General features: G+C 38.5%; 1 protein-coding gene across 2 annotated transcripts in view; it reads left to right on the plus strand.

Moving 5' to 3' along the window:
* TSNAX (translin associated factor X) overlaps positions 1-12485 on the plus strand; it is a 51224-nt gene that overhangs the window by 36025 nt on the left and 2714 nt on the right. For both annotated transcript variants that reach the window (XM_054818834.1, XM_054818833.1), the window contains exons 3-5: positions 1116-1230; positions 2861-2991; positions 11576-11703. In XM_054818834.1, the coding sequence (XP_054674809.1) occupies positions 1116-1230; positions 2861-2991; positions 11576-11703 (374 nt within the window). The remainder of the gene's footprint in view (positions 1-1115; positions 1231-2860; positions 2992-11575; positions 11704-12485) is intronic.

Below are 12485 nucleotides of genomic sequence, written 5' to 3' on the forward strand. Positions count from 1 at the left end.
CTGACTTTCAGAATTTGGAAGAGACACACCAATCAGACGTGCGGAAGATTTAAGAGATCAGTAGGAGCATTTGTGACTTATCTTAGTGTTTCAGAAGACAACTGGGGAAACAGAACAAAATAAGAGGAACCAAATTTTTATCAAGGCAATGAGAAATACATGTACTTTTGTAGCTTCATCTAAATTGTGCTTGCTAGCAAACTGTTACACTTTTCTAAAGGATATGCACTTGTCATACCCTTTAAAAAATGTAACCTCTTAGCTGATTTTCACCATCTTCTCAAATGGACACTTTAACACCTCAGACATGCAGGAAGTGTGTTAGATTTCTTGTAAGTATCTATTAATGGTTTGGTGGAATAATGGTCTATAAAATGTTAATGGTATCTGTGAAACATTCATAGTGTTTGTGATAACCAGATATACATCCTCTCTTCTCGGTGTTCATTGTAGGTAGGGAGAATTTACATCAGTAAGTCAGAAATCTTATTTTAAGTAATTGATCTCACTTTGCTTTAGTACTTCTAGTTCTTAGGGGTAGTAAAATACTTGGCTTTTGGCCAAGTCTAGTTGAGATATGAAATGCAACCTTTATTTTTACTAATTGGTGCATTTTTAACAATATATGTGCCTTAGTCAAATGCCTTTTTGTTTGTTCTGTTTTAGAGACTGGTGAATCTTTACTAATGACTGTAGGATTTTATTTTTTAATTTCTCTTGCTGAATTTGGGTGAAGTTTTAAGTCAGTTTCCTGAAGAGCAGTATTTCAGAATAGATTTTACTAGTTAAAACAAGTGTTTTACCTTAAAATTGTTTGGGCTGCCTTAAAGCATCATCAGGGTTGATGTATAGCTAAACCTGACTTATTCTTATTAAACAAAAGTAGTATCAATGATGAATTTTGCAGCTCTGGCAGGTGGTGGGCAGTGGTGGCCTCCGCAGCCATGCCCCACACAGGAGCAGCTGTGCTGCCCACCTCGGGAAAAGGCACCTTGGGGAAAAGGCCAGTGAGGCCGAGGACCACAAGCAGTTACTGTAGCACAGGCTGTCTGCTCTTCCCATATGCTGTATATATGTGATAACCATGCTTGTCACTGCAATGATTGATTCTGCAGCGTTTCAGCTGGAGCTCGACACCAGGCATGATAAATATGAACGGCTTGTGAAGCTCAGTCGTGATATAACTATCGAAAGCAAAAGAACAATATTTCTGCTCCACAGGTTTACCAGGTGAGTCACATTGAGTATGAAAGTGTTCATAGAAACCTAGAAGCTGCCTTGCAGTGTTCTCTGTGCTTGTGATTAATAGCTGCAATGTTCTGTTGAGAGGAATTTAATTAACTTCCCATAAATGTTCTTTAGGGTGGATGTGAGCTAATGAATGCACACTCCAGTTAGAGAATTGAAAGATGCTGGTTCAGGTTTCTCAGTTGATTTTATTGGCTTATTAACCAGGATCAGAGTAGCAGAGCATAACAGCAGATGAGAGCTTTCCAGCTTTCAGCAAGCTGGGAGAGAAGAGCACATACGCTTCCTTCAGGTTAGTTGCCTCTGCAGTTACTTCCCCATTTTGGTTTTTGCAGCCCCACCCTCGGTCATGGTGACCTGGGTTCTGTTTACTTCAATACATACTGCAACCTAAGAGGCTTTTGTGTGAAGTTTGGAGTTTCTACATGTTTTGTGTTCTCATGAGCCTTCAAGCAATCTTTGGAAGCCACAGACAAAATAGAAGAATAACAGGAAAATTTGAAGCTTTGCATAGCCTGTTGTATAAAATGTTTACTGTACGTGTCAAACGTTTGTCTTATGTGCTATAGTTATAACAGCTCTCCTTGTTCCTTTTCTCAAATTTATTTTTTGTTACCTATCAATACATTTCTGCTGTAGTAGTAACTATTTATAGTTACCATAGTAGTAACAGTTATAAATAGGGATTATGAAGTCGCCCTCTTTTTAACTTGGTCTTTTTCTGTTGAAGAGGCATTGTGATAATTCTAGTAACTGCTACAGCCTTGACTGTAAATAGCTATGCCCACTGCAAGGGCTAGATAGCTGGGAACTGGTAAAGGAAAGAACAAAAAAACCCTCTTTACTCTGAATTTTAGATTCCTGTTTTGGAAGAAATTCCCGTTTTTGTGAGAGCAGAAGCTTTCCGTGCTGTATTTTTATTTCCCTTTCCTTTGCTTTTAGCTATTATTGTGGCTTTACTTTCAGAAATCTGTTTGCTTTTAAATGTTTTCTCAAGACCAGTCTACCAGAAGTTCCTTAAATAGACTGTAAACTAATACATCATATAGATTATTTGGGAGTGGGGGAGGGGGAAGTGTAAAGGAAATTAGATAAACTAAACTTTAAATGCTAAGTATATATTGTGGTTGTGAATCAGATATTTCAACTGTTCCCAAATAGCATAGTCCATAATTACTTTAAAAAAAAAATTCACAGGTAGATCATGTATTGTATTTTGCAACACTGTAACGTATTGCAAAATATGGATATTTTTTTTTTTAAGCGGTTGAAGGACTTCTGCGAATACTGCTAGTTTTCCAGAATACTTTTTTGAAGCTTTTGCACGTGTTTCTCGTTGTTCTTACTTAAGCAATAATTAAAACTCTAGTCTGGAATAAACATCATGCTACCAGAACTAAGTTTGATTATTTTCAGGGTAAGAATCTACAGAATTTCAGAGTCTGCATTAGGTATCAATGAAAGTTAAACTGTTTCTCATTCTGATATCAGCTTTGCTTTTTCCTGAAGCTGTTGAAAATGTATTGGTTAGTAAAAGAAGATGTATAATATTTTTTAACTGTTTGCTCATGTATTGAAAGCTGCTCTTTCAGTTTCTGTTTTATGATGGCAGTGCTCCCAACGGGGAAGAAATACTAAATGAATCTGAAGTCAAGCTAGATGCTGTCCGACGGAAGATTAAGCAGGTTGCACAAGAACTGATTGGAGAAGACATGTATCAGTTCCACAGGGCTATATCTCCAGGTAAATTATTTTAAAATAGGGAAACTATGCTATTTTGCGCTAAGCTCCGTTTCTTTTTATGTAGCAGTGGTTCCTCTTCATGCTGCAAGTCTGAATTTGGCACATTTCTTTAGTTACAAATTAGGACTCGGATTAATCCTTGCTGTTAGCAAAGTTAGCTCTGGTACTGGAGAGGCTGTTGCCCTACAGTTGTCTTATCATTGCAGTTAAACAAAGGTTTAAATGGGAGACAACGACTGGAAAAATTTGGACCCTGACCTAAACTGAAGTTGGGAATAGTTTTAATGAATGTACTGGCTGGTCTTCTCTGACTGAGAGGGCTATGTGCAGCACAGTCATTTACCCCACCTGAAGGGCTATCATTTCTGGGAGGAAAGTGGGAGCGACTATAGTGTGACATTATCCCATTCTGAGTTGATAAAGTTAATGAATTAAAATTCTTAGATTAGCATTTTCTTTCTTCTAAACACTCTGAATGTGTTTCTGTTACAAGTATTAAATCGGTTTATATCTGTTTCATCTGTTTCAATCACTGCTTTTCTGCTCATCTCTGTAAATAGCAGTCTTTACTAACATCCGTGAGATACGGAGTCCTAGTGCTTTCATGACTCTTGCTGTCAAATCATATTTCTTTGCTGAATCCTAGCTGACAATCTGAATCTTACCTAAAATTGTTATGCCTTGTTTGTGGTAACACGTGAGTAAAATATGTAGCTGCTTCTTTGACACCTTCGTCATGGTATAAAAGTGTCTTGTGTTTATCAATCTTATTTTAAACATATTGGAATCCTGTGTATCTTTCCTTGTTCAGGCAAGCTTTCTTCAGTTGAGGAGAGCTGAAGATTTTCCCTGAATGATTTACTTGTTTAAAAATGCCCATAGGATTGATTTGATAAACTAGCAGCAAATACATCTATGTAATTTACAAGACAAATGGTGCACAGGTTAACTTGTACTTATGTCTTACACAAACTTAAGTTTGTTGAGAGTGAGACAGCCCTTAAGTGAAAGCTCAGTTTGGCACTTCTGAACCAGAGGGAGCTTGCCATGCTAGTCTTCAATGGCTCTGCTTCCATTCCACAGTCCTCTTGCCTATGGTACCTTGGGTTGTTCAAATTAAATGTAAGTAGTTATTATTAGAAGAGCTGCTTACAATCTGTGCATCTTGCTGCTATATATAGCTTAGTACTGTAATCAGGCAATGAAAAGATAGAGATAATTCAAAACTCTGACGCTACAGATGACCTCAAACTGTGAACAATACTAGTTATTGTTATTAATATTATGAGTATCTTGAATTGTGGAAAATTAGTTTGGATTTTCATTTTCAGTACTGCTTATAAAGCTGAAAATCCTGGCGTTCAGTTTTATGAACAAAAATTTTTGAAACCTTTGTTGAGACTTGTAAACTATGTCTGAATAACCCCTGAAGTTTGTAGTCCATGTGAGTCTCATAATGCTATCTATAGAACAGCATTTGAGGTCTACTACCTCATGAATCTTTGCGAGACCTCATGATACAAGTTATCAGCCTTGCCATGTGAGCAAAATTGTTACAGGGTAACCAGTTACCCTGCATCAGCTGCTTCATCTGAATTGTCTCTGTTTTCTTACTGTGTGGCTTTGTGTGGTTAAATTCAGAGGCGTACTTACTTCTATTTTGACGGAGGGGGAGCCTAGAATTAACATGCATTCATCTCAGACGTAATAGAGTACACCTACATAGCTGACATATGGAAACTTAACGCGTGATAACTTCTGTGTGTACCCTTGTCTTACAGTAAGTGAGCAAACCTGATGCTAGGTTTCTACTTCCAGATTCTCTCTGCTGAGTAAAAAAAAAATAAAAAAAATTACTGGTTTTGTTTTTTTAAAAAATGCATCTTTTCCAACCTGAAAAGTTAGATTTTTTTTTTCTACGAAAGATATGTAAACTTAAGCTAGCCATAGAAACCTGAAAATAAAGAAATTAATGAAAAAATTTCTGTTCAGGTTTGCTTTGTGTATTTGGTAAATATTTATAAACAGTCAGCTACACTGATTCTCCTGTGTAATTGATTTCTGCCTTGCATAAAGATATCTGTTAATATCAAAATGGACTCAAATAAACTTTAGAAAACAAAATATGCTGTCAGAAACAATTCAGCATTTCTAAAACTTTTCCCCAGTGTTTTAAATCTCAGCCTCTTAAAATGACTAAGATGTATGTGTCCACTGTAGAGCAGGCCTCTAGTAGAGGAAATTAGAGGCCTGCTGCATATGTGTGATGACTCAATGCCTCCACAGCTACAAAGCTTTTAGAGTAGAATAGACTATTTCAGTTGGAAGGGACCTGCAGTGATCATCTAGTCCAACTGCCTGACCACTTCAGGGCTGACCAAAAATTACAGCTTGTTATTGAGGTCATTGTCCAATGCCTCTTAAACACTGACAGGCTTGGGGCATCGACTGCCTCTCTAGGAAGCCTGTTCTAGTGTTTGACCACCTTTTCGGTAAAGAAATGCTTCCTAATGTCCGGTCTAAACCTCCCCTGGTGCAGCTTTGAACCATTTCCCAAGTGTCCTATCACTGGATCCCTGGGAGAAGAGCTCAGCACCTCCCTCTCCCTGTCCCCCACTCAGGAAACTGTAGAGCGCAATGAGGTCACCCCTCAGCCTTCTCTTCTCCAAACTAGACAAGTCCAAGTCCTTAGCTGCTCCTCACAGGACATGCCTTCAGCCCTTTCACCAGCTTTGTGGGGCCCAGAACTGCACACGGTTATGTACATTTGCAAGGGACTTGGAGTGAGATTGTTGTAGAATTAAAGAATTTTCTTGTTACAGTCTTAAGACAACTTAAGACAATTAATCTTATTGACCTCTCTAGGTAAAAAGAAAGGCAAAGAGGTATTAGTACACTAAATAATAAGGGGGAGAAGAAGTAGAGTCTTCTGTCCATCTTTTCAGCAATCAGGTGTGCAGTCTCTCAAACAAATGCCTGAACTTTGCAGTTTTGTGGACAGAACTAAAAGACAGAAATACTCAGCGCTCCATTGCATTTCTGGAGTTAGAACTGGGAATGGCTGTACTTTTACCTTTTTCCTCTCTTCAGTTGATATGAGTGAGTGGCAAGTCTGTGGAATCTCATCAATTGTATAATACTGCCTGGCTCTGAGATCTTCCCATTGTTTCAGTAATTAGGTAGTTCTTGCCTCATTAAGAAGGCTGTATATAAAATCCAGCTGAAATAAGTTGCCTTCATTCCATTTCTGTAGGTCATCCACAGCATCTACTTAAATTCTAGCTCTTCTATGTGATGCTCCTCTGTGAGGGGAGTTTGTGCCAGCTGGTGTCCATTGTGCATGTTTTGTAAGGGCACATGTTGGAATATATGTGTGTGTCACTGAGAAGACAGGGAATGCTCTTAGGCATTGTTTAAATGAGCTCATGTATATGACAAGTATGAAATGCAAACGTTTAGCCAGAGCTTTACTCTTACCTTGTCCATTAAATCCTCCGTTCTCCAGTTAGTCGTTGGGATGGCAAAAAAGGGAATATGCAGGCTTAAAGACTTGGAGATCTTAATAGTGCTGAAGCTAGGATCAAGGATATGTCAGAGATGTGAAGATGCTTGATGTCAGGATTATGAAGCTGAGATAGAAAACCTAGAGACATGAAGAACAAGGGGACAGTTAGATAAACAGCAACTGTGAGAGGGAATGCTTTATTCCCCTTACCCCTCACTGTTATGAAGAGCTGTAATTAGGAGGGAAACAGTGATAAGAGTTAAGCATGTTGCTTTTAGTTTTGTTTTTAAGTTTAGTGTTCTTTAATTGCTGTTGTAGTGGAAAAAGCTGGTGTGCTTTTTTGAAATTAAATGTAGCTGGAAAAAGTGCTAAATCTTTTATCTTTTGTATTTCCTAGAGCTGTAAGTCTTGACCTTCCTTTCACCTACTTTTCAATTCTGATTTTAGTATTTTAAAGAAATTCTGGAGAACTAGTTAAAAAGCTTTTTATGAACAAAAACATTGCCATTAAACTGCTTTTTTCTTCAGAAAAGAATAAACGCACGCCTGTGTCCCATATCTCAAAAGCAGCATGTCCAATTAACCTCAAACTTCCTAAAAATATTCTCCTTTGTCTTGAAACCAAACATGAAACATCCTCCTGTTCCCCACCCTACCTCTCACAGAAAGAGTAAAAGGGATCAAAACTGGGCTTATAATGGAAACCATCGTAGCAGCCTTAACTGGGGAGTCATGACTGTCTGCATAATAAAGCTGCCTAATACATATTTTATTCAGTATAATAACTGTTAGCCTATAAATAGAAGAGTGCTATGAGTATAATGCTTGGAAATATTGTTTGCCACTTGTAATTGTTAACTGCTTTTTTTGGGGTTACTCCAAGCAGTTGTTCTTTTGACTTGAAGATAAAACAATTCTGGCAGAGCACTAAAGGAGTTTCATGCTTTCCCTCATTAAGAATAGTGCTAATGGCACGCAGGACGTTTCCCCAAAGGACACTTGCATGAGCTCAAACACTGAGTATAGCACTAATTGAACAACAACAAAAACTGATGACTGTTTTCTACACGTTTCTTAACAGTACACATTGTCCCAGGGGATGATTAAACAAGCAAACAAAGAGATACTGAAATAATGAAGTCTTTTTTTAATGTAGAGCTCTTCATTTGTTATGTTAGAATGTTCTGCTTTGTTGATATTTTTAAAGCTTTACTATTTGTAATATAGAATTCCTGCTCCTTTGCCCCACTTTGCAGTGTATACCTTATATATCCTGTGAGGAAATGTGTACTGTTTCTTTAAAATTGTTGAGAGACACTGTGCAAGAAAAGGACTGAAAAAGATTGTATGAATTATGAAGGAGAGGAAGAAATTTTTCAGGATTTTATAGATGTATATATGTGTGTTTGGGTATTTATATGTAGATATTTAATTCTAAAATACCAAGGAAAATATCACTAGTATACAGGAAAGACCTGTACGAGCCTTAAAGACAAGAAAGAGGGTGCTCTGCAACACGCTAGGATTTATGGAATTATTCTAAGCATGTTCTAAATCTGCTCTGCATAAACGCAAAACTTGTGTAATGCAGAGGGAAACTAGGAGTTGCTTGATAGGTTGGCATTGTGTGGGATTGAATGGAGTACCTTTTTAACATGACTTTGTTAAATTATATCTCTAGCTATTTGAAGAGTTACTCATTTTTTTGTCCCTTAACAATAAGGGTGTTTGAGAGAACTGCAAGGCTTTTGAGGTGTTAAAACTATTTTCTATAGGGCAGCTTGACTAAGAAAACCTCTTGGAGTGATAGTTGTAACTACGTGTTGATGTTTTTACAATGAGGTCATTAGATTCTCCTAGAAGCAAGTATAGGTGTGGTATTACCTTCACAGCTGATAGCCTACATAAGACAAAAATCTGGAATGAGGAGCCCCTCATTCTTCTGGGGCTTCTTCAGTAGTGTGTTGTAGAGTGATGATAGATGCAACCAGAGCATTGTTGGCTGACCTTTCTGTTTGCCGTGCGCCTGTGCTAGCAGCAGCAGTGGTGAGTGGAGTGGTGTGCGCAGAGGAGCTCATTAGCTCTTTATCATGTCTGCACTTGCTCTCAATAGGATTAGATGACGAGGCTGTAAAATGTCAGCACCTTGTCAAAACTATTGCTCTGTGACTGCTTCTGATGATGATGATGCGGGACATTCTGTGTAAAAGTTCAGCATTGACGCAGTCTAACGCATAATTTATCTTGTGCAGGCACTATTTGCGTTCTGAGAGAATGATATAATGGAGCTTATTTCTGTCTCCTGCCTTCCGCCATTTAGAGTCGCTTTAGGTGTGTAATCATATTGCAACAAACTGCATTGCTGGATTGGACAAAGTCAGTTAAGTCTGTGTGGATGAAAAGGAAACACTTTAACTGTGCTAGAATCCCGGGTTTTTAACTGCAATAAGTAGGACCACCAGACATGATGCTATAAGAAATACTATGGAGATGAGTGAGATTCGTCCAAGCAGGCCAGATTTAGATTACTCATTATTTAAGTAATATTGGGGTTTTTTTGGTATTTGGATTAGAACACAAATTAAAGGAACTATCCAGGTAATGATTTCTGTGTTACCTGTTTTTTTGTTCTTAAGTTTTTCACTTGTAATATGGAAAGAACATCTCATGCTTGAGCTGTGCTTAGCTACCTTTATATTTATAAACACCGATGTATTTCTGAAATACTGCCAAGGTAAAGAACTATTTTGCACATCAGGAACAGTAGAAGTAGGATTTTTTTTTCTTCTTAAGAAAGTTTAAAAACTAATAAAAATAGGTGGCATATTTAATCGTAGGTTGGCGATACAAAGGAAAAGCTTTTTACCGCATGTGGAAGGTATCATGAATTGTAAACGTCTCACCCAGGAAAAAACTTGAATACACCTAAAACTTGAAAGGAAAGCTATCCATGAAGGAAGCAATCAGGTTTCTGCAAGATGGTGAGAAAACATAACAACACAGGAACAGGATGTAACTGAAGAATTAAAGTTCATCTCTTTGCTGTTGTGGGTGAGAGGTAAAATGCCAGAAATGGAAACAAAGTTTCCTGATTATACTGGAAAATTAATGGAATTTGCAGTGAATAAGCTAATATTTATCAGATCTAATTTTGTTCTTTGTTTCTGTTTTGTTACTTTATCTGTTTCTCTGATGTTCTCACATCACCAAGTGTGCCAACAAACTTTATCAAACTGATTTTCTTCAGCCTGAAAGTTACTTATTTGAAACTTGGTACCTCCAGCTTGTTGCATTTTACTACTCTCATTATTTCTGGTTCATGCCTTTTTTCTAGCTTCTTCCAGGAAAAGTGAAAAATCATCAACTGCAAAGCCTCTCACATTTTTTAGAGTCTAAGTTCTTTTGGACAGAACTGTTGTCCAAGTATATTCCTCTTGTTGGACATCACAGCTCTGTCTGCTGATTTTTTTAATTTTTTATCTGGAGTGATTTATAACAACAGATGCTTTGTCCTGAACGTGAATTTCACCTAACCTGCATGTTTTAAGGAGCCTCTTGATATTTCCACAAAATAGAGAAGTGGGAAATTCAGTTTTAAATGAATGTCTACTGTTGCTGATAAGACGAAACAAAAGAAACTTTTTCTTTTTTTTTTTTGTAGGTGAGCAGCCTGCCTTGCTTTTGATTTATCTGCAGTCTTTTTCTCTGCATTGTGTCCTGTATCTTTGTGAACTTATGAAATAGTAATCTGCACACTCTATCATATGAATACCGTATTTTAAAAACTACTTTATAATAGAATCATAGAATGGTTTGGGTTGGACCTTTAAAGGTCATCTAGTCCAACTCCCCTGCCATGAGCAGGGACATCTTCAACTACATCAGGTTGCTCAGAGCCCTGTCCAGCCTGATCTTGGAATGTTTCCAGTGATGGGACATCTACCACCTCTCTGGGCAACTTGTTCCAGTGTCTCACCACCCTCACAGTGAAAAATTTTTTCCTTGTATCTAATCTAAATCCATCCTCTTTTATTTAAACCGTTATCCCTTGTCCTATTGCTACAGGCCCTACTAAAAGGTCTGTCCCCATCTTCCTTATAAGTATTGAAAGGCTGCAGTAAGGTCTCCCCAGAGCCTTCTCTTCTCCAGGCTGAACCACCCCTACTCTCTCAGCCTGTCTTTGTAAGAGAGGTGCTCCAGCCCTCCGATCAGCTTCATGGCCCTTCTCTGGACGCGCTCCAACAGTTCCATGTCTTTCTTGTACTGGGGCCCCCACAGCTGGACGCAGTACTCCAGGTGGGGTCTCACAAGAGCGGAGTAGAGGAGCAGGATCACCTCCCTTGACCTGCTGGTCACACATCTTTTGATGCAGCCCAGGACACGGTTGGCTTTCTGGGCTGCAAGCACATGTTGCTGGCTCATGTCCAGTTTTTCATCCACCAGTACCCCCAAGTCCTTCACAGGGCTGCTCTCAATCCCTGCATCCCCCAGCCTGTACTGATACTAGGAGTTGCTGCAACCCATGTGTAGGACATTGCACTTGGCCTTTTTGAACCTCACGAGGTTCACATGGGCCCACTTCTCCAGCTTGTCCAGATCCCTCTGGATGACATCCTGTCCCTCAGGCGTGTCAACCACACCACTCAGCTTGGTGTTGTCTGCAAATGCTGAGGGTGCACTTGATCCCGCTGTTTGTGTTGTTGATGAAGATATCAAACAGTACTGGTCCCAGTACAGACCCCTGAGGGACGTTACAGGGAGCTGCTCTTCAGTATGTTTCTGAGAGTAACATCATGCTTTATACTGATACTACGGAAGGTTCTGAATGAAAAATGCAGTTGGAGTAAAAACTTGAAAATGTTTATCTGCTGTGTTCTTGGTCTGGTTTTCATACTTCGGAAGCATGCTATGTTAAATTATGTTTCAATGCTATTTCTGGATTATCTTAGTTTTCACTTTTTGCTGGTAACCTTAAAATAGTCTCACTGGAAATATTTCTTTAAAAAATTAAATAATTGTGAGCACGGATCATTGCTGGAAGTTTGAATCATTAGCTTATTTCTTCTGCTATTTTTGCAGGACTTCAAGAATATGTTGAGGCAGTCTCATTTCAGTATTTTATCAAAACACGATCTTTGATTAGTGTTGAAGAGATCAACAAACAACTAATATTTACAGTGGAAAACAGAGAAGAAACAACAAACATGGTAAAAGTTTTTCTTTTCTCCTGTGACAAACATCTTTCTGGGATGGAAATGCAATAAGTAGGCTTAGTCACATTTTTGGCATCTGATTAAATAAGGCCAGTTAGTGGAATGGTGTTAGATATACATGTGGGCTTTGACTCACTTGTTCAAAACATACTTTTTATTCTGACAAGTAGTAAACTAAATCCATGGGATACAAGTTTATAAATTTCACATCCTTTTTATTCAGAGCAAGCTGAACTTCTGGTAGGGGGAAAGATCCAGGATAGTGAAATACTAGCAAACAAATGTAGAGGAGGGATTTTTAATGGTTGTGACTGCCTGTAAGTCCTACGGGTGTATAGTGATGTAGCAAAAGTTAGGGGAGACAAACGAATCCAAGGCAGGATGAACTCCATGAATGAAATCTTACTGAAGTAGTCACAGCTGTATTCAGCTTCTGTTAAAAAGCACGGCATATGTCTTGGCTTGGTCATTTGTAACTTTCCTGAAGTTGATCTTGATGCCTTCCCTCAGAGGACAAGCTTGTGTCCCATCATACCTTAGCTCTAATACCACATCTACTGTTTCCTGACTTGCCCATACTCCTACCCTGCGCTAAATAGAACTTTTTGCATAGGGACGAACTACTACTACCGACCACAGTAAACTGGGTGCAGTTTGATTATTTACAGGGGGCAAAAGGCAGTTTTGTAGTAATGTTCAGAGATGCACGTGCAGCACACATGCAATGTACAGTAATGCACAGCACTACTGCTTTAGAATAATTTCTGGGTCTGCTT

Source organism: Grus americana, chromosome 3 (genome assembly GCF_028858705.1).
Source record: "Grus americana isolate bGruAme1 chromosome 3, bGruAme1.mat, whole genome shotgun sequence".
NCBI lineage: Eukaryota > Metazoa > Chordata > Aves > Gruiformes > Gruidae > Grus > Grus americana.